The sequence below is a fragment of the Ricinus communis genome, chromosome 2, assembly GCF_019578655.1.
Source record: "Ricinus communis isolate WT05 ecotype wild-type chromosome 2, ASM1957865v1, whole genome shotgun sequence".
Taxonomy (NCBI): domain Eukaryota; kingdom Viridiplantae; phylum Streptophyta; class Magnoliopsida; order Malpighiales; family Euphorbiaceae; genus Ricinus; species Ricinus communis.
This window is the reverse complement of record NC_063257.1, coordinates 2,805,301-2,828,099: the sequence shown is the minus strand read 5'-3', so window position 1 is coordinate 2,828,099 and position 22,799 is coordinate 2,805,301. Positions and strand designations below refer to the sequence as shown.

At 29.6% G+C, this 22,799-nt stretch overlaps 3 protein-coding genes across 4 annotated transcripts; 1 reads left to right on the top strand and 2 right to left on the bottom strand.

The window, feature by feature from the left end:
* Positions 1-161: 161 nt before the first annotated feature.
* On the bottom strand, positions 162-3,384 carry LOC8260884 (probable thylakoidal processing peptidase 2, chloroplastic). 2 transcript variants are annotated; one of them, XM_015720957.3, is made up of 6 exons: positions 2,197-3,375; positions 1,837-1,905; positions 1,666-1,734; positions 1,433-1,519; positions 1,235-1,302; positions 162-1,030 (listed from the first exon to the last, which is right to left on the bottom strand). In XM_015720957.3, exons 1-6 carry the CDS (start codon positions 2,947-2,949, stop codon positions 871-873), a joined length of 1,206 nt encoding a protein of 401 aa, XP_015576443.2. In that variant the 5' UTR covers positions 2,950-3,375; the 3' UTR covers positions 162-870. The 2 variants fall into 2 exon arrangements, with proteins under 2 accessions (XP_015576443.2, XP_048227395.1); XM_048371438.1 differs by lacking the exon at positions 1,235-1,302 and having other exon boundaries at positions 2,197-3,384.
* A 9,017-nt stretch (positions 3,385-12,401) lies between these two features.
* On the top strand, positions 12,402-16,299 carry LOC8260885 (lysine histidine transporter-like 8). The gene is made up of 5 exons (XM_002510240.3): positions 12,402-13,160; positions 14,386-14,519; positions 14,800-15,227; positions 15,335-15,466; positions 15,630-16,299. The coding sequence occupies exons 1-5, from the start codon at positions 12,778-12,780 to the stop codon at positions 16,116-16,118; spliced, it is 1,566 nt and encodes a 521-aa protein (XP_002510286.1). The 5' UTR covers positions 12,402-12,777; the 3' UTR covers positions 16,119-16,299.
* A 2,336-nt stretch (positions 16,300-18,635) lies between these two features.
* LOC8260886 (dof zinc finger protein DOF1.6) lies at positions 18,636-20,152 on the bottom strand. The gene has a single exon (XM_015718566.3). The coding sequence runs from the start codon at positions 19,740-19,742 to the stop codon at positions 18,999-19,001; it is 744 nt and encodes a 247-aa protein (XP_015574052.1). The 5' UTR covers positions 19,743-20,152; the 3' UTR covers positions 18,636-18,998.
* Positions 20,153-22,799: the final 2,647 nt, after the last annotated feature.

Genomic DNA, 22,799 nt, shown 5'->3' with positions numbered 1-22,799 from the left:
CCGACTAAAAATATTTGCTCTTTTTAACTGTGAAATCAGTAGCTTGATTGTTAAGTACCCACATGTAACATACATTAGCATCAATCTAACTATTCACACGGAAGGGACAGAATAAAATCATACATTTTCGAAAGATCTGATTTTCATTGCACAAAGAACAATTGAGCCAAGGAAAATTCAAGCTAATACATCAAATCATTAGAATACCATCAAGTTCATCGATGGCGAGGTTCAACAGTACATATATCCAAAAAGTATGTTTAGCCCTGGACAACGTTGCTGTTATTATTTAAACAAACAAATTCCATATGACTAAGGAAAATCTGGTATGAGCTCCAGGAGATCCAACATGGGGCGGCAACCTTGTCCAAGTCATTGCCCCCTCGATGAATTAAAATGAGGCTTATCCCCTCCTGCCCGACCATGGCAACCTCTGGTGGTGTTGCTTTAAACAGCAGCACAGCACATCAAACCCACATCAGAAGCTTCCTCAACTCTTCGACCACAGCACAAAGGAAGCAGAAAAAATGAACTTCTCGATCCAACATCACCAAGCCATTGATCATAATGCCTGAAATACACGAGCTTGTAGGAGCATCTCAATTCCCCAACACACAAGGACATCAAAGCATGAGAAAAGAACTAGAGAAGTCTTTGCCTGTTCTTTTCTCTTCCAATTTTTTTGTTTGCGTGATATAGAAAAGATTATTACAATAAAGAATATGCTTCAATGACACAGTTAGGCCATTGACAAGCATATAAATTGACGGATGAGCACAATGATAAAGGATGACATATTAACAACTGCTCCATTAAGAGCCAGAAAAATGCAAAATGATTTATCAAATCACCATCTTGATGACATTAAAGTTATCTGATATCCTCCCTGTTCATGCAGAGAGGCCTTGCATCAAGAAACTGCTTTGTATTTTTTGCTGCATTTGGTTCGTGTAAAATGTTGGATACTCTGGAGGGAGGCCAATACCGAAACACCGACCTCCCGACGATGTTCTTGATAGGCAGAGGACCCCTGAAAATAGCAGGCACAACTATAAGTTAGAATGTGCATTAACAAAGAAAACATCAACTTGACTTTCTGACTTATCTTATGAAATTAATAAAATTTGAAAAGAATGCCAGCAAAGCAAAAAACACCAAATGCAGGAATGTTTTCTTTCAATGCAAGATAATCTCAAGCTATAACTCAGCAGGGGCTTAAAGACTCGTGAATTACCAGTTATGGGAGTCGAAACTGTTATTGCGATTGTCTCCCATCACAAAGACATAACCTTCTGGTACAAGCTGTGATAGCAACCAGAATTATATGCTTAGTTCGTGGAATGCAAGCGAGCAAAGAAAGAAATTAACATGAAAGATACAAAAATAATCAACAGTAAGAAAAGAGATGCATGGAGAGCTAGATGCACATTACCACTGGTTCCATCTCATAAGCAAGAGGCTCTAAAATGAAATCCTCATGTTGAATGACTCCATTCACATATAACTTGCCCTCCCGAACCTACACAACAGAAAAGAAAAATATAATACAAGCATTAGACAGGAATATGTGAATGTAAGACAAAAAAAGCAAGAAAATTGCAAGTGGCAATTAACAAAAACTTTTGCACAAAGTAGCATATCATTAAATAAGATACAGAGCCTTACTTCAACAATGTCTCCAGCTGTTGCCACAATTCTCTTTATGAACACATCGCCAGAGCTATATCCAATTTCCTATGTATTGCAAACAAAACAAAAAGGTAGTAAGCCAAATGCTGAAAGATAAAAAGAAAATCTTAATCATGTTCACCAAAAAAGTCCAATTTCATGTAATACCTGCAATATCGGAGGTGCCTTAAATATCACTATATCTGAAACTTCAGGCTGCCTGAAAATAAATGAGACCTAATACACCCAAAAAGAAAAGACATGGAAAATATTATCAACAACCAACACCAATGTTTCAATGCGGACAGTAATCAATAAGCGCTAGTATTTCCAGCAGAACTGAAAATCCAAAAGATTTAACAACCACTGAGTGGTTGTTTCATAGTAAGAGTATTAATAAGATTTAGCGAATAGAAAATTCAAATATAATATAATCTTAAAACATAATTGAAAGGAGATATTCGAATATTAGTTGCTAGGTTCCCTGGAATTCAAACCAAAAATAAAAATAAATGCGTGAGCTCCTACCTTCTCCGCTAAAACGCGGTCACCTACGTCCAGAGTAGGGCACATAGAAGTTGAAGGAATCGATCTTGGCTCAGCCAAAGCCGACCGAAACAAGAAATTAACAGTAGCAGCAGTAAAAATAGCCTTAGCATCCTCCGAAAAAGAACTCAAAACCCTAGATAACCAGCTCCCACCCTTGTCCAATTCGTTCCCGTTAATCTCCAATGTCACAGTAGTAGTAGCAGTAGTACAACAGCTACTACTACTCCCATTTTTAACACACTTTACCGTCCCTCCTCTATCGACGTCACTACTGTTCTGTCTAGTAGATGGCTCGTTATTCTTCTGTCCAGGAGATGGCTCATTACACGGAAGCCACCTGGATCCTTGTAAAAAAGGAAGGATCGAAGAAGCTTTAAGTGGTGAAATTCCAAAAACGCCAGTGCTGCCCGAAACCCCAACTCCAGCAGTTGACTTCATTAGTTCAATCAACCCGACGGCTATGGGACTTTTGCAGTTATTTCCGAAGATTTCTCCAGCGATTGTACTATACAACGAAGTCGAACTCTTACGGTAACCACCGGACTGGAAGACACGTGACGGCCGAGGTGCAGGTGGTTCCAGATCGACGTTTTGATTAGTAGGTGAAGCGAAGATGCGTGAACGGACAAAGCACTCGTGAAGGGACCTGCAGTTTCCGACGCGGATGCCGGCGCACGAGGCGATGCTTTGAGCGACATAGCCGGAGTAGGTGAAGGTAACTCGAATCGCCATATCTAAAAATTTGATAAGGTTGATAAATAGTAGGTAAATAGTTTCTTGGGAAAGTGAGATTACAGATGATCTAGGAAAACCTAGAAGAAGTAAATTAATGCCATTTGTGATTAATGAATAAAGGAATTGGATAAATGGAGGTAGAATTGAAAGTTTGGACCTAAATTAAATTCAAAACTGGGCGCGACTGAAGACTATTCACAGCAAAAAATTAGGGATTTGGATTATGAGAAAGAGAGATTCCTGAGATTTTTGAAGTCTCAGGAAAATGAGAGGGCAGGAAGTGGAGAGGATCACGATAGGAGGCGAGGATTTACCAAAAAAACAAACGCTACGGATTGCGCGAGTTTGGGATTTAATACAGGGCGGCGCGATGGCGGAGTAACGAAAGTAGACTTCTTTTTTGCTTGAAATTACGGATTGCCTGTGTTTGTTTGGTGACGTTTGGTTCCATGTGGTGGCGCTGTTGAATGGGATTTAGGAAGCTGCCTAATCTTCTTTTTTCATTAATTTTTCATTCACTTCAAGTGAATTATTAATTACTCAAGTTCTTATCATTAAAAATATAAAATATATTTTAGATATATCTACTATAGATATTTTTAACATTAAAGTAGTAACAAGATTTTTTTTATTATATAATAATTCTATCAAACAAAAAGGAATAAACCTATTTCTAACTTATATAAAATGGTTTTATAGATAACATTTAGAAAAATTATTAGTATTTAATGTTATTTATCATAAACAATAAATAAAATATTTTTAATGCCTTCTATTTATAAATTTTTAATTAACGAAATAATATAAAATATTACTAAAAAAATTATATTAGTTAATTTTTGAATTTTATATAAAATTAATAGTATAAATATAAATCATACTATTATTTTAAGATTAAAAATCAATGATAGTGGAATAAATTTTTAGTTAGTATAATATTTAAATTAATAATTAAAATATTATTTACAAAAACTACATTCATTGTATAATAAAATAGATCAATTATTCACTTCACATAATATTAAAATTACAATTAAAGTTATCATTTTTAAGTCATATTTTTTATTAGAAAAGTAATTTATTAATTAATATAAAAACTAATATATATATATATATATATATATATATATATATATATATATATATATATATATATATATATTTGATAGATTTTACTAACATTCTAATTGTGTTATATTTTTACAAAATTTCCAATGATGTTTTTATTTTAAAATTATAATTTGTTTAAACAATAAAAAAATTTATTTGAATTTAGTGATAGTGTCAAAAAAATGTCTCTTTATATATTTATTTTTATTTTGAAAAAAAATTATCAAAGAAATAAATATAAAAGTAGTAAATATTAATTAATAAATATATAAGAGCTTCTAGTGTGTTAATTATAATAAAGTTAAAAAAATTATAATAAAGTTAAAAAAATTAACTTTCTATATATAAAGAGAAAAAAAATTAAAGGATTCCTGATAATAAGACTTTAATGCATATAAAGACTTTAAACAAATATTTTAATAAACTTTTGAAATATTATTGTTATCTACAATGATTATATATTTATCTTTTATGAAAATTGACACTCAAGCACTAAAATCTTTGTAACAAATTATTTTCATTAAACTTTTATTAGATTCAAGTTGATAGCTAATAATAATAATAATAATAATAATAATAATAAAATAAATAATGTGAAGTTTTTTCTTTAGGAGAAAAATAGTGCAAAGTATTGAAATAAGAAATAAATAATTAGTTAGGACTTGTTTAATTTTACAATTAGAAATAGCTTTCTAATTCATGTAAAAAAAAAAACTAAAAAGAAAGTAGTAAAGAAGGTTCAAAATCAACTAGTTATCCGCATTATTGCAGGCAAAGCAAGCGACATTTAATAGTTGAAATTTAGATAAAATAATGTAAATATTTTACTTTTAGAGTTTTTTTTATTATGGTTAAATAAAATAGTGTTTTGACAATAAAGTATTATATATGTTTTCTTTTATTTCTCTAAGGTATTTGAAACAAGCACTATACTTTTTAATAGAAACATATAATTTTATAGATTTAAAATTATAGCCAATTTAGATAAAATAATATAATTTTTATTTTTAGAATGTGAATAACAAAGATATAAACAATTATTAATTGTAGAATGGTAAATAAATAAATATTATAACAAAAATAGCTAGTTATGAAATATATAATAGAACGTGAATAAAAAGTTTGATAGCAAAAATTAAAAGTTAACTAATTATACAATAATTGAAAGTCAACATATTATAAGAATTTTAATAAAAAATAATAAATTTCTTCTCTTTTTAAAAGAAAATATAATATAAAATTTACTTATAAATATACTTTTAGATTTAAATTAGTTGTATATAAAAAAATTGTAATTTAGTAAAAGTGAAATTGCAAATAAGTGTATTTTGACTTAATTATAGATAATTAGTTAACCCGTATGTCAAACTAAATATAAACATTGAGAATAAAAGATAAAATATATTATTCCAAAAAATTAATACAATGGATGTAGTTTTAAATTATGAAAAATCTCTTAAAAACTAAAAAAAAAAACAGTGCTAAACTCTAACAAATATTATTTTCTGAGAAATATATGTAATTATTATTAATTATTATATAGCGCCAATTTTTTTATAAAAAAAAACTATATATTTATAAGTTACTATAAAATGAGTATTTTCATTTTCCTTTTCTATCTTATTTTCGGTCAAACAAAGAATGGTGGAGTCGTCATTGGGCTATGAATCGGCGAGCAAGTTTAGTCATAGCAATTCGATAGAAAATGGAGGGTATTTTTGTAGTCCCAGACTTTTCCAAGAATTTTAGTTGACTTTGACCGGGTAGCTCATCTCTGCTTCCTATCCGTTTGCCTTCCTCCAACTTTCATCCGTCTACATAGCAGGCTGGAGATGCAAATGGACAAAAAAACCAAAATGTCATCGCCTTTTACTTATGCAGACAAAATTCAGCCTCAAGATTCAAGGGCATTTGGGGAATTTAAGTTAAACGTCTTTCTGAGTTATCCGGTGAAGTTTCGGGAACGTTGTAACTAGCTTTAAATTTTTAGAATTCATTTTGAACTATTTTGACATTAGCATTTTCAGTAAATATATATATATATATATATATATTTTTTTTCTTATTAAATTACAATATAATTAATTTTATATTTTTATTTATCTTAAAAACGTTTGTAATATTTTAATAATATTTTATTTTACTTTTTAATTAGTTTTTATTAATAAAAATAAATAATAAATAAAACTATTAAAACTTAAAAGAAATAGGATAAAAAATAATAAAATATATTTAAAAATTATTTTCGTCTTTACAAAATAAGAATAAATAAAACATTTTCTAAAAAATCTAAACTTCACATATTTTTTAGATAACAAAAAGAAATATAATTTAAGAATTTATATGGACGCTTTAAATAACATTTGCATCAATTTGAAGCTAATTCAGTGCTGCCATATCTTTAAAAACCTGGAAGGACCATGTGAATAGTCAAAGGCATGGACCTTCTAAAAGAAATAAAATTATTTAATATTGGGGCGGATTTTGGAAATAAGAAAAAAGGCAGGGGGTCCTTTGTAATAAAGATATAACGCGACTGCCTACTAAGTGATGCAACAACGAGTAACGTAAGCGCTTACGTGAGCAAGGGAACTTGGTTGGTTGCTTCGTCCATCTCAAAGACAAATGTGCCAAAATCTTCTAATACCAGATTGCCGATCGCATACTCCCGCCAATTTAATTGTTAATTAATAGGTTAATCCAACAGTCTTCTAATGCTTCTTAATTTTCTTTTTGGGTGTCTTTGCCCTATTCGGTAGTTCACTTGGATTATCTATTTATATTATACTAATTATCGTTTTTTAATCATTTAAATTAATTAAGTATTTAATAGTTAGTTTCATTCATGGATTCATAATTCCTAAAATTAAACTTAATTAAATCACAGAATTACTAATTCTAATTGATAGATTCATATTATATATATATATAATTAAGTATTTTAATAATCTTTTGATATGTTTTATATATATATAATATGTAGAAATATGCGTCTTTTATCTTACTTTACCCTTCTTGTCTAATTTCATGTGATAATAACTAAAAAAGGAGAATATGAGCCAAAAAAAATACATGAACAGGTTTTAATTAGACTGCATCTGTAAAAGGCTTGGAATAGAGACACATGGATTATCAAAATTGCAGCCAATTTATCAAGACCTACAAAGAAAAAATTAATTAAATATATATAATAAATAATAATTATATTTAAAGTTGTTTATTTTGTTTAAGGCAATTGAGAGGATAACTATAGTGGTGTCATACTGAGATAATGACTCTAAAAAATGAATCTCTAGAAGTATAAGTCAATTAAATAAGAGGGGGATCAATTATTCTTCTCTATGCGAATTTCGTATAATTCATCTTCTACAGCATTTAGTTAGTTTTTTGCATTATTCTTTCAAGAATCAAATAAACTTTTCAGGATGTGAAGAGTGATAATCAATCTTCTTCATTCATTGAAGAACTTTTGAATTTTAAGGGAGTTTTAATTTTTTATTTTATACATCTTATATCTGTCTATTTAATTATAATTACCATTGGAATAAATGTGTCAGGATAAGTTCCATAAGTGTTTAGTTTGACTTTTTATTTATGTATGAACCTTATATATTATGAGTTTAATGAATAATTTATTTATCTTTATATATGTATTAGTTTCATTTATTATTATTGGTTGACCATCATATTAATTTAATAATAATATTTGTTATAAACTTTTTAGGTTAAAAGTATTAGAAACATCATATTTACTTTAATCTATAATGGTATAAAAAATCTAAGTGGCATCATTAGCTTGAATGACTTAGGAAAAAAACATATCACTATTTCATTCATTGGATTTGGATTTAAGGAAAATAAAGAGATTACTAAGTATAAGCTAGACTAAATGTTATTTTATCATATAGTTTACATTAATCATTCCAGCTGTATATTTATTTTCTAGTTATTTAATTTCTTTCATAAACTATAAATCATTCTCAAAATATTAACTTAGAGTGTTTAGATTTATTTTTAGTATTTTGTATGATAGTTGATATTTATAATATATACTCTATAATTTATTGTGAGATCGACCTCGTGGTGAACTTGCCAATACTATCATTCAGTTCGTACACCTGCGATTACTAAGTTTGAGACATCATTAACATTCTTTGATAAAATATATTAATTTAATTTTTGTAAATCTACATTTGGTAGGATTGCTATAATAATTAAATTACTGAACACTATTTGCCATATATATAAAATTTATATCTTCTAATTTTTTTTCTCTCTCAAAACGTCTTTTAAATTTACTTATCTACTCTACATCAACTTTTGATTTGAACTACTATCTTTTGCTATAGGGTATACCAATCTAAGCATAGACATCTGTGAAATCAATTAAAATATTAAGACCATTTTAAGAGATAAAATAAAAACTCAAGGTTGTTTTAGAAATTAAAACTTTATTAATTATGAATTAGTAATCCCACTATATATGCTTAATAAAGACATGAGAGTTTTAATTTTAGATAAAATTTATCTCATAGGTTAGTTAAGCCATTGAAATTGTTAAATCCAACTTTTATTGTATGTCTCAGACATTATTATTATTTATTAATATTATGATTTAATTAGGCAATCTCACATACTTTTTTAATATAGGCAAAATTAATTAAATTATTATTTTATAGACTGTAAAATTTATCATATTAAAATAAGAATAAAATAAAAAAACTAAAAATAAAATGTCTTGTTAAATATATAAAATTAATAAACAATTAAAATTATTTTCAGTTAGTATAAAATAGATGGAATAATTGCTAATTCAAAACTAAAATCAATATTTATGTTTTTAACGGAATTAATAATAATTTTATTTCTTATTAGATAGCAATAACTTTATAATGTTATTAATTTATAATTTAATGGCAAGATGTAGATATGTTGCTGAGTTGAAGCACCATGCCGCCCATAACACCATTTAGCTTTTCGGGAAGGGATTGGTACGAAATGGTTGGTGTATGGAGGATTTTAAACAATTAGAATCATTCAACCACATCTCAAAATGAACGTAAAGTTTTGGACAGGCCCAAGTAGTTGCTTAAAATAAGCAGTCGTTGCAAGCCTGTGAAAATGGGCTGCACAAATAACCAACTAGACATGATGTTCCATTGCATTCTCCCTCTGTCTCGTGTCTTTGGATTCCGCAATGACCATTACTGTAATATACCATAAAAAAATTGAAACTGTTGCCTAGGAATTGGTATATAATGGACCCGAGTCTATAATTCTTTATGTACACACGTGTAATTTTCTTTTCTTTTTTTTAAATATTACTAATCATTTTTACATAAATACTACTTTTAGCATGTCTTGTCTTTTTATTCTTTTTACTATATTATTATTAATAATTTCTAATTATATTTTTTATTTTCAGTATTTTTATTATTATTATAACACTAAATTTATTTTTTAATAATATGTTAGTATTTTTATAATAAAAGTCATATATTAAAATGAAGTTTTATACATATACGAAACTTTATTACAATTTAATTTTTATCAAAATATTGGATTTAATCATAGTTAAGTATATATTTATATATTAAATTTTATTACTTTTTATTTCAAAAAATTAATTTTAGTTATTTTTTATTATTATATAATAATATTTTGATTTTAAAATTTAATAATAATAATAATAATAATAATAATATCAAAATTAATAATTTTATATTCATAATTATAAATTACAAAACACAATCATATGTTATGGATACAAGTTTATTAGTAAAAATTATAAATGTCAATCGTAAAACTACAGGTTCATAAGTTAACAACAAGTTCATGAATTATAAACTATAAGTTTATTGTAAGTATACTTGAAGTTCATTTATAGCATCTCAAAAGTTCATAAAATATACAAATTCATAGGTTAAAAATAAAAAGGTTCATAATTTTCAAATTATTAAGTTTATCACATGTATACCTGAGATTCATAGATTATAGTTTAGATTCATAATTTAAAAAACAGATTTATATCTTAATTGATGAATTTACAGTTTAGAACACTGATGAATCTATATCTTATATTTGATGAACTTATAAATAATACTTATTGATCTTATTGTTTATAATTATATTTAACATGAAATCTTCAATGAATCTACATTGTACTACCAATGAAACTACAATTTATATCTAATGAACCTAATGAATGTGTGATAGTGAAAAATTAATGTCATATAAAAAATAAATATAATATTTTATGAGAACTATCCTTAAAGTTATTAAAAAAAACTACTAAAAAATGTTAGAATTTGTAAACAAAAATTATATTGACAATTTTAAATTATAAAATTAAAGGTTCATAAGTTAACAACAGATTCATAAATTATAAACTATAAATTTATTACAAGCATACTTGAAATCATAGGTAACATCTTAGAAGTTCATAATAATATATAGATTCATTGATTAAAAACAAAAGGTTCATAATTTATAAACTATAAATTCGACACATATAGACCTGAAATTCATAGATTATAGTTTATAAGTTTATAATTAGAAAAACAGATTCATATTCTAACCAATGAATTTACAGTTCAGAACTAATGAATCTATACCTTACATTTGATGAACCTATAAGTAATACTTAATGATCTTGTTGTTTATAACTATATTGAACATTAAATCTTTAATGAATCTATACTGTATTACCAATGAATCTACAATTTATATCTAATGAATCTACAATTAATATCTAACGAACCTAATGAATATACGTGATAATAAAAATTTAATATCATATAAAAAATAAATATAGGATATTTTATAAAAGAATATAACTATCCTTGAAGTCATTAAAAAAATGACTAAAAGATATTAGAATTTATAAATAAAAATTACATTGAAAATTTTACACAAATAAAATTTTTATTCTTTGTTATTTCTATTAATATTTATTACGCTAACATTATTATTATAAGAATAAATTATTAATAAAATTACTAATTTTTAAAAGAATCAATATTTAATGAAAATAAAATTAATTATAGAACTTAATACTTAATAAAATTATTAATTTACCAAATATCAATTATAAAATATTATATTATGAAATTTATATATGACTATTTTGTTGTGTAAGCCGCACGTATTAAATGACTTAGGTATATATTGGTGTATGTACCTAAGTACGAGGGTCCATATGATATAATTCATCGCTGCCAAAACTAGTCCTCAACATCTTTAGCAGAATATTTCACTAATGATTATGAATATGACTTTATATTCCTACAAATATTATAAACGTACCTTCTTTCTTTTGTTCCCCTTGAATATAATTATTGAGGGCACGCAGGGATCAGAAATCTCTTTATCCCACTTGTGAAAATCACGAGCAAATTTTATGCAGTGAATAGTTTCTTATAAAGTGATTTAGACACGAAGAAGTAACAGCTTGCATACTTACATAGTGATCTTCATGAAGTTGGCATTTACTGAGACATTCATTATACGCATAGTACCCAAGAGCCTTGTCAAAAGGATTCTAAAAGTCGCGTAAACTAAAATCCCAAACATGAAGAATGTTGGGTTTTTTTCTTAAAAGAAAAAAAGAAATTTGTTTTAGAAGAAAAAGGGGCTGGTTGGTTCAACTTTCGGCGGGTGTACGGACTACTGTGGTCCATTTTTGTTTGGGTATATTGACTAATAATTTGAAATTGATTGAATAATTAGCAAGCCAAATATGATATGAAGTGAGCACGCCTGAATAACAATATGATGTCTGCAGCAAAGCAACTGGCATGATATGGTTGTAATTAATTTCAGCGTTTGATTTTAATCAGCACGCCTAATAAATCATCTTATCTGATGTTTTGGTTAAACCAGAGGAAGGGCACGTGCTGGTGTCGGTAAAACTTTGTCTGTCGTATTTTGTTTTATTACTTACTACTTACTTATGCGACCTATCTTATGTTTTTTTGGTTTAATTTTAAAAAAGTTAGCGGCACCCAGAAATCGATGAATGTGGGACCATTTTATTGGCCCATTGCTCTCTGCTTGCAATACCCTATTCTATGAGGAGCGGAAATTCCGGAGACAGGCCATAAGGACCCCACAATATTAGAATGATCATCCATCAAAACGCCTGATGGAAATGATTAATGTATAGTTTGACCTACTCTTCGTTGCCCCCACATCATAACCTTTCGTATACCCTCCGTCACACAATCACTACTACTACTACTACTACTACTACTTCGACACACTACTCTACTATAAAAAAATTAAAGAAGAAAACCATGAATCCAATTGTAAAAGCAGTCAACTTCACACGTCTGAAAATACAGGCTCAGTCTTTTATAAATTATAATAGCCTCGGGCAGGCACACATCACTACCATTCACCACAAACCTTACAAACTCATGCAAAGATCAACGGTCATGATCATATGTGTGCAAACTTTCATGCTGAACTGCTAGCACTAAGCTCACATTCCCCGTCTTCAGTTTTCAGACATTCATCAGAGTGACAGTCACTCACAAACCCATCACCTCTCTCTCTCTCTCTCTCTCTCCAATAACCACAAAGCAACAAACCCATAAAAACCAAACAAAATCTATTGTTTCTTCTTTTACTCGCTTCGCTTCTCCTTTTTAACTGTGTATTAATCTACACAAGCATTTCTGTCACCCGCAGCAGTAACAGGGCAAGAAGAGAGAAATGGAGGAAAGGCCAGAAACGGAGCTAATATCCATTCCAGCCACGCCACGTGTGTCGACGCCAGAGATTCTAACTCCGTCAGGTCAGCGATCACCTAGACCCCCTTCTAAGGAAGCGAAATCATCGACGGGGTGGACACCAACGTCGTTTATTTCCCCTCGGTTCTTGAGTCCCATAGGAACGCCGATGAAGAGGGTATTGATTAACATGAAAGGGTATTTAGAGGAAATGGGTCATCTCACTAAGCTCAACCCACAAGATGCTTGGCTTCCTATCACTGAGTCTCGTAATGGAAATGCTCATTACGCTGCCTTTCATAATCTTAATGCTGGTGTTGGCTTTCAAGCCCTTGTTTTGCCTGTTGCTTTTGCTTTCCTTGGCTGGTATGCTTCTACTTTTCCCCTATTTGTGTACCTTATGCATGTCTTTCCTCTTTTTCTAGCTCAGTATGCAAATAATGTTCTTAGTTTATTTTTTTTTTTGTTTCTCATTGCATTTTAGGAACCTTGTTTTGAGCATTAGATATCACTTCGTTGTTCGTATGACCCAGTGTATTTTCTTCTGTTGTGTCTCTTAAACATGTTCGGAGTTGGATTTTTCTTTTTCTGTTTCAGTTATTGCAATTACTACACATTTTCTTTCTTTCTCCTGTGAGTTTAGTTTTTCTAAAGACCGTTACTTTGTGCAGTGGTTTTGAAAGTGCATATTAAGCTTTAATTAATGTTTTTAATTCAAAAGGGAATGTGGGCTATTGTGGTGCTTTCATATGGTCAGGGGAATCTGACTAAAGTTTATGGGTTGTGGGTCAAGGATGTGGATTTGTCTTAGCTTTTTCAAAATTCATATCAAGGAGATTGTTTGAATGGAAACCGAAACTACTCTTGAGCCATGTCACTTCATTCTTTTCATCTTTTTAGCTTTTACTTGCACAATGTCCAATTATTCCAGAGAAAAGTTGTCCAAGCCCAACTCTGGCATGGGGTCCCTTCTCATAATTCTGTTTTTACTTTTTTCTTGATCCATGTTCGAGCCCCCCTTTATAATTGATTACTATTTATTACATATGTAGCTTTTTTCTACAAGATATCAAGATAGCCATTCCTAATTCCCTTTATGTAATTACTCATAATCATTTTGTGTAATTTCATGCTGATATATCGATAAGTGATTTACCATTTCTAATTTGATTACTAGTGAGGAATTTGACCCTAAGCTAGACTTTTGGGACAATTCAAAGGGATCCACCTCAACTATCCTTAATGATACAACAGACTGTAGCTTAATTGTACATGATTAAGAAACTAGAACTTATATAAAGCCAAGAACTGCTTTGGAAAAAGTATATTATTTACAGATTTCCCAATGTATATGATTTCTAAGGAAACAGTTTATGGTCAAATTTAATTAAATAGATATAGAGCTCCCTGTCTCGGGGCTCTGCATATCATAGTAGAAAGAAAGCAAAACCACAAAGAAAAATAACTTGACAAGCTGCTGTTACTTTTCCTATTGGTGCTTTTACAATTTTTATGAACTGGAGAACAAAAATAAAAGTATGTTTAGAGGAAGGATTTGGGGTTGATTAGTCACCGTTGGTGTTATCTGCAGGAGTTGGGGAATACTGTCTTTGACCATAGCCTACTGCTGGCAACTCTATACTTTATGGATTCTTGTTCAGCTACATGAAGCAGTTCCTGGGAAGAGGTATAACAGATATGTGGAGCTTGCACAAGCTGCATTCGGTAAGGATACAAGTTAACACCTTATAATTGAATGTTAAACAATGCACTCAAAAGTCACAATATAATAAATACCTAATTAATGTGATCCAAATTTTCTGCTTACTTAGCTTTGGGTTCTAATTATGAATGTTTGGAAAGGAATTGCATTTTTTTTTTCGATTATGATCTGTTCAATTCATATACAATGGTGGCAAGTTTATAAAATACCTATCTGCAGATTTTTTACTTGCAATTCCATGATATTAAGTGTCCACATCATTTTGTGTTCTCTTGTTTGCAGGGGAACGATTAGGTGTTTGGCTTGCTCTATTTCCAACCGTTTATTTGTCAGCTGGAACTGCAACAGCCTTGATACTTATAGGAGGAGAGACCATGAAACTCTTCTTCCAGATAGTTTGTGGGCCTCTCTGTTCATCTAATCCCCTAACAACAGTTGAGTGGTACCTGGTGTTCACTTCTCTGTGTATTGTTTTGTCTCAGCTCCCAAACCTTAATTCAATTGCAGGGCTTTCCCTTATCGGTGCCATAACAGCTATAACTTATTCCACTATGGTATGGGTTCTCTCTGTTAGTCAAGAAAGGCCACCTTCAATCTCCTATGAACCCCTTTCACTGCCATCCTTTACTGCTTCTGTCTTTTCAGCACTGAATGCTCTTGGTATTGTAGCCTTTGCTTTCAGAGGGCATAATCTAGTCCTGGAGATTCAGGTATATAAGCGTTCTTTTAGTTTCAAAGTCATAGAGCTTCCTCTCTGTTGTAAATATTATGTACTTCTTTGAGGCGTAACTTCCGTTGTCTAATTTGGTTTTCTCAGGCAACAATGCCGTCAACCTTTAAGCACCCAGCTCATGTACCCATGTGGAAAGGAGCCAAAGTTGCTTATTTCTTTATTGCTATGTGCTTGTTCCCTGTTGCCATTGGAGGCTTCTGGGCTTACGGAAATCTAGTAAGTCCTTACGCCCCTTCACTCATTTCAAAAATTCATTCTACCTATGTATAATTCTTTCCTTGAAATCTGCTGCTTAGCCAGCTCTAGAGTACTTTTTTTGGCGCAAGAAGTTAACTTATCCTTTTGGCTATTGGTAATTATGTTTCTTTTATTGATTCAGATGCCTACAGGAGGAATCCTCAATGCTTTATATGGTTTCCACAGCCACGATATTCCTCGAGGACTTCTTGCAATGACTTTCCTTCTAGTCGTGTTCAATTGCTTAAGCAGTTTTCAAATATATTCAATGCCTGTATTTGACAGTTTTGAAGCTGGCTATACAAGCCGTACCAACCGCCCGTGCTCAATCTGGGTTCGCTCAGGATTTCGAGTATTCTATGGATTCATCTCTTTCTTCATAGGGGTTGCACTTCCTTTCTTGTCCAGTCTTGCTGGTCTACTGGGTGGACTTACCCTTCCAGTCACATTTGCTTACCCTTGCTTCATGTGGGTTCTCATTAAAAGACCTTCCAAGTACAGCTTCAATTGGTATTTCAACTGGATTCTGGGCTGGTTAGGCATTGCATTTAGCCTAGCCTTTTCCATTGGAGGCGTGTGGAGTATGGTAAACAGTGGACTTAGGTTAAAATTCTTCAAACCGCCCAATTAATAACTAGTATTCGAGCTTTGGAATTCTATTACAGTCATTTCTGTAGATTTTGTGTTGTATGCTTGTTTACAGTTAGCCTGGAATTCCCTCTGTGACATTGCCTGTCTTCCCTTGGCACTGCCTTGGTTCAACATTTTCTTGGTCTTGAGGAAAAAAAGTGGTTGGGAGTTTGTTATTGTTATTTGTAGAGTTAGTTATCAGTTTATAGAATACTTCCTATATTTTCTCATGCATAAGTAATAGCACATTTAAACTACTTCTGTGAAATGCAAATGCACTTTGACCTCTCTTACACAAGTAAAAGTATGATATTTTTCAGTGTATATTTTGGGATCCCTGGACCACAAGTTTACATACATGTAACATTCATCTCATAGACTCATTAATACTTTATAATAATGAATGATTTAAAAAATAACACTTGAATCAGACTGGTACTCCCTGTCATTTATGTAAAGTGAAAAGCGAAGACCAGCTCATTCTTTGATTTATTGTATCATAATAATATGAAGTGTCAATGTATATTATTTTTAGTGTTGAAGGCTTAAAGCAAGCAAACTGCTTCTGTTCAGTTTGGCAAAAGCTTTTAGTTCCGTCTCTTTTGTTTTTGTTCCTAGACCTTGTAATTGGGTAGCCCACGAGTTGGCTAGGAAAACAGTTTTTTTCCTCAGCCCAATACCAATGGCCGGTACTGTAGTTTCTCTTTATCAATCAATCATCATCTTTTGACAAAAAATAAAAAAAGCAAACTGCTTTTGTTTAATGCTTAGAGTTTGTTTAAAGAGAAAATGATTCAAGTGGTCTTAATCTTGCACATCAAAATATGGTTTATATGGTCAAAAAGTGAAATCTTTGTCTGGGCAGATAATACAAGACAATTAAATAAATTAGTTAAATGTAGACATTCAAATTTTTTATTTTCTATGTAATTATGAGAATTTTTCATTCGTTTCAAATACAGCTTAATTGTAATACTAAAAAGTATAATTCATAAGTCAAAAAGATATTCTCAATTAAATGGAATTTTTTTTTTATATATTTTAAATATTATTAATAAATATCTCTTAATAAGCAACTTGACAATTACATGCTTCATTAATTTTTATATGATAATACAAATCAACTACTTAATTTTCATAAGAGCTTCCTAGGAGAACATCTACTACTAGTGTTTCAAATTTACTAAACTCTACGAATATTTCTATAAATATAGATATATATATATCATTATTAAATATCATAATCTTCTGTAAAAGACAACTCAAAAAACTCTAATAATAAATAAGAAAAAAAAATACAACAAACAATCTAATAGATTTCTAATTATCAATCAAACAAAATAACAAAATCAGAAAAGCAAGAGATCATCTCGATTTAAGAGATAAATGAAAATAAGATAAATAAAAAAATATATATATATAATATTAAAATATTTTTATAGCGAATCAGTAGTTCTATATAAAAATAATTTTTATATAATAATAGAGAAAATCATAATTCTAATTTAAATCAGTTATAAATAAAAATAATTATAGATAACAAATTTTTAAATCTCATCTTAAAAAATATATTTATATATAATATTTTAAAAAATATAATTTCAAAAAATATATATTATTCTATATTTTATCTTTACTAAAATTGTATAATATAATAAAGTATATATATATATATATATATTATTAACAGAATTAAATATTAAACCAGAAAAGATTTTAATACCTAAATTTTTATTAACCTCTCATAATTATAAAATTTACTTGGCCTTAAATATATAACTATATAGAGATAAAAATTAGTTTAAGATTTTACTTAAGCTAAATTTATAAAAAAATTCTAATTAAAATAGGCAAAATAAATATTACATTAATAAGCCATTACCATAAAGTGAATTTTACGGTTATCAATTTTCACAGAGGAGAGGAGTAATCAATTTGTAGTAATTATTGTTAACGAATTTAACTAATCACGGTATTCTTGGAGCTTTAGAAATAAATTTCATAAAGAGAAAAAGAAATACATAGTGTTTATTGCTACCCTTAATTTTCAAGAAAAAGAAAAAAGAAAAAGGTGTTTCGAATCTAATAGTTTGTCATCTTTGAAGAGAAGAAAAGGGGAGCACTCGACACTGATACTAAACCTTAAAGCTCAAGTGTGAACAGAACAAAAGGCAACTCAGTGCATGGAAAAAAACGAGCGTTTGGCCTGTTGCCCTGTTAGAACCCAACTGAAAAGAAATACATTTTTTATTTTTCTCATGCCGGTGCCTACGGATGCTTTCATGATAGTCGCAATCGAACATATCCATCTTTTACGTCTCAACAGTGGATATTGAAACGAAAATCTGCATTCTCGATAGCCGAGCCCGGTTTGATTCAGAGTCCAGACATTCTTCGAAAATCGGAACTCAGTTTTCGAGATCGGTCTGTTACTTGTTCACATCTACCTAGAATCCGACTAAACCGCAAGAAAGAGAAAAGAACAACAGTAACATTCATTTTTCTTATAACAAAAACAAAAAACAAAGATTTTCTTTTTCTTTCTATTTTCTTCCATAGATGTGTTCATCAAGAAAGACCCAAAAAGCTTTACAGAACCACCATTGAAACATACCCCTAATAAATAAAAGGACCACCTTTTTATCCAAAGTCATATCCTATACCATATCCCTATCTATAAAAACCAAAAGGAAACAGGACATTTGAGAAACCTATTTCAGTAGCACGTACCTTGCCTGCAAAAATTTAACCAGAAAAAAGAAAGAGAAAAAAAAAAAAGGAAATTCTAACAGCAGGACATGATCCGAAAAAGAGAAAGAAAACGTTACAAGAAAGCCCCTTTTTAAAACAAAAAATTTTAAAATGGCTAAAAGCCAATTCTTCACTTGAAACCTTTTCCTGGTGTGGAAATTGCAAGACCAGGCCAAGAAAGGCAGTTATTTTCTCCATCAACTAACCCACCACCAGCATCACCCACCTCCACTTGCTGCCATGTGTTGCACCCTGAAGAAGTACCATCCTCTACAGCATCACCTCCATTAACATAGGCCATGCCTGGATAAACCCAATTCTCTCTTCCCGTATCACAAAACCCATATCCAAAACCTGGCCCGTAACCAACCATCCCCATGAACCCTTGTCCCTGCTGAGAGCTCAACAGCGAGATAAAGTTTCCGTTTTGGCTCACAAGATTAACTTTCTCATCGTTTAGATTCCAATTATCTGACAAGTTCTCACTTTTGGCTGTCAAAACAGACTCAGGAATAGCAAGGACAGGCAAAGATTGATCGGGCTGATCTGGAGTATTCAAAGATGACAAAGCAGAAGCTGAAGTAGTAGTGGTGGAGGTGGTGATCGAAGAAGAATAAGAGCGAGAACGTTTCGAGTTCTTGCGGGTTCCACCGCCAATAGGTACGTTACGAAGAGTGCCACCATGGGTCCAGTAACGTCTACATGCCTTGCAGAAATGGCGTGGCTGAGAAAGGTTGTAGTTATTGTAGTAGCAAAATTTTGTGTTGTTAGAATCACACCTTGGGCACGGGAGTGGCTCAGCCAGTTTTGGCGGTGGGTGCGAGTGTGAGACTGGGTTGGTGTTGTTTTGGCCTGGAGTTGATTCAGTTGGCATTTCGATTTTGGGTGTCTTTTCGAAGAAGAGAAGGAATTTGGAGGAGGCAAAGAGAGGAAGCGAGTAATGATTTTGGAGGAATGCGAATGGAAATAGAGAGATGGGTTTTAAAGGAAGTGCGTTTGCTCTTTGGTCTCCTGCACACCCACAGGCGGTGGTAATACAATGTTTAATGACGGCTAGACGCGTGGCTTGTAGGTCAGTGGCGTATTTTTGGTACTGAGGAGGCAGAGATGATTCAGTACTTGTGTTTCCAATTGGTTTTACTGTTTCTGTTGACTGACTGTTACTAGATCTTCGTATGAGTGGACAGTCTCTGCTGTTATGCTTCTGTTCTCTTTCATTGCTTAGTTCTACCACTGCATGCAGTGTACATACATGTATTTACACGGTAAACAGTTTCTCTTTTTTTGTTTCCCTTATTATTAATTCTAGCTCCAATCCCACTAAAGACACCTATTATGTGAAACCAAAAGACTAATCTGTTAGATATTATAATGCTGTGTAGATATAATAACCTGTTAATGGCTGTTTAAATATAAGAACCGATATAACCCACTTCCATTCGACTTTGATATGTTTCTAAATACCCATTAGCTCCTATCCGCTGGATTATCAATCAGAATTCCCTAATTAAGGATCTATCTTCCACTTTTTTTGCTTTATTTTATTTTTCCTTATTCATTAGAACTATAAGCTTTAATCTCCATTATCATGACCAAATAAAGTGTAATGGGATTTTCAAGTAGGACAAAATTCCAATCTTCGGGAAACGTAACAGGAGGTGGAAGGAATTAAACATATATAAGAAAGAGGACAAGTGATGAGTGTAGAAGAAGGCTTAGAGATTAGTGATGGAGTTTTAGGAGAAGGAGAAGAAAAATTAAAGTTAGAAAGATAAAGAAGGGAAGGAAGAGGGAGACAGCATGATGATGTCGGGAAGCGTGGTTAACAATAATTGGGTAAGTTAGGTAGGCTTTTCAATTGCCATGCTCTCTGTCTCTGCCACCATAAATATATTCTGATTCTCCGCCATCTCCATCCTTTTCCACTTTTCCCCAAATCTCTCATCTCTTCCTTCTCTGATTTCGCTTCTCTTCTCCTCTCTCTCAAATTTTCCTACTTTTCCCTTCCCTTGTATGTGGATTGGACAATAAGAAAATAAATAAGCAAAAATTAAATTTATTTCCTTTTTCTCCTTTAAAATTTTTAAGACATAAGGTTCAGAATTTTTAATTCATTTAACAGAGTCAAATTATTTGGGTTATATAATACATAGTGATTATTTTTGTCTGTTATTATTTTAATTATAAAATTAAACTAATAAATATAATTTAATAATTTTTTAATATTTAGTATTAATAAAAAATACTTAAAAATAATAGCAAATTAAATTTTTTTATTTTTTTTAAATATTAGTGTGTAATAATATAAAAAATATTTTAAAATATTTATTAATTAATTTTAGTATTGTATGAATTAATATTATCAGTACAATATGTATCATTATTCTTTAGAGTTAAAAGTTAATTATTATAAAATATAGTAAAAATATAAATTAAAATATTATTTTTATTATTAAAATTATTATCTAATTAAAAAACTAACTTATTAATTAATATAATATCAAAATATAATTAATGTGCTATTTCTTAGAATAAAAAAATTTTATAATTTTATTAGTGTAATAATATAAAAAAATTTAGAAATATTTATTAATTAATTTTGATGTTATATAAATTAATATTATCATATATAATAACTATAATTCTAGAAATATCATTTTAAATTATATTTTTAATATTATATTAAATAATAAATTAATTATTTTAATTATATATTAAATTTTTAATTTTAAAAAATAATAATATCAATTAGTTGTTATAGTTATTTTAGTTAATATAATATTAAAATATAATTAATATGTTATTTTAATATTTAATTAGAAATTAGGGATGTCATTAATAAATTAATAGAAAAAATTATAAAATCACATATCGGCTATAGAAATATAATTTAAGATATTATTTCTGAAATTAGAGTTATTATCCAATTAAAAACTAATTTACTAGTTAATATAATAGTAAAATATAATTAATATACTATTTTTTAAGATCAGAATCAGTGTTGTGTCGTTATCTCAGAGTAGGAAACTATTTATCAATTAATATAATATTAAAATAAAATTAATATGTTATTTCAGTATTTAATTAAGAATTAGAAATATAATTCATTAATTAATAAATTAATAAAAAATTATAAAATTATATAGTAATTTAAATTTTATTTATTAAAATAAATATATTAAAATAAAAAAAATTATATAACACGTATTAAAAAAGATTTAGATGCTATATATATATATATATATATATAGAGAGAGAGAGAGAGAGAGAGAGATTGAGCATGGTCACTGTGCTTAGCAGTTAGCACATAAACGACTGGCAATCGATAAGAATTCCAAAAGTGTATAAGGAATTTGAACAAGTGGACCGAATATAATCAAGACCAACCATAGTTATGTATTTTCAACAATAATAGTTAAAAGAAGCCAAGCCAGACAGTAACATTGAAACGGTACCGTAAATCACATCGAGCAATATAAATGCAAATCTTATTAGTAGATTATTAGTACAATTCTATTGAACAGTCGTATTAGGCATAGGGTATCACCGCATAGGTACACAATGATAACCTTATAATATCTTTTTATATATATAAGTTTTATTAATTTTTCTACTTTAGGGGATTAGGTGAAAATCGGATATAATATTTTATATTTTTCTATTTTTTTTATAATTTTAAATAAATCATCTCTTAAATAAAAATAAAATAAAATTTAAAAAAAGAACGGCAATTCAAATTTAGATATTTCTAATATCTTGTGTTAAATTATAAAAATAAAATAAAATAGAGACAGAAAGTAAATTTTTGAAATTATATGATTAACAAACAACGAATATTAGATTAAATTTTATTTTTGTGAATTTCCAGATAATTTAATTAACCCGATTTTAATAATAATCTAGAAAGTAAATTATTATTCGCCAACACTTT

Excerpts from the sequence above, each read along its gene's own strand:
- LOC8260884 (XM_015720957.3), bottom strand. The coding sequence starts at position 2,949 with ATGGCGATTCGAGTTACCTTCACCTACTCCGGCTATGTCGCTCAAAGC. Across the intron at positions 1,735-1,836 it reads AGGCACCTCCGATATTGCAG|GAAATTGGATATAGCTCTGG; the intron begins GTATTACATGAA and ends TGCAATACATAG. Across the intron at positions 1,031-1,234 it reads AGTTTCGACTCCCATAACTG|GGGTCCTCTGCCTATCAAGA; the intron begins GTAATTCACGAG and ends TGCTATTTTCAG.
- LOC8260886 (XM_015718566.3), bottom strand. The coding sequence starts at position 19,742 with ATGCCAACTGAATCAACTCCAGGCCAAAACAACACCAACCCAGTCTCA.
- LOC8260885 (XM_002510240.3), top strand. The coding sequence starts at position 12,778 with ATGGAGGAAAGGCCAGAAACGGAGCTAATATCCATTCCAGCCACGCCA. Across the intron at positions 13,161-14,385 it reads GCTTTTGCTTTCCTTGGCTG|GAGTTGGGGAATACTGTCTT; the intron begins GTATGCTTCTAC and ends TGTTATCTGCAG. Across the intron at positions 15,228-15,334 it reads ATCTAGTCCTGGAGATTCAG|GCAACAATGCCGTCAACCTT; the intron begins GTATATAAGCGT and ends TGGTTTTCTCAG.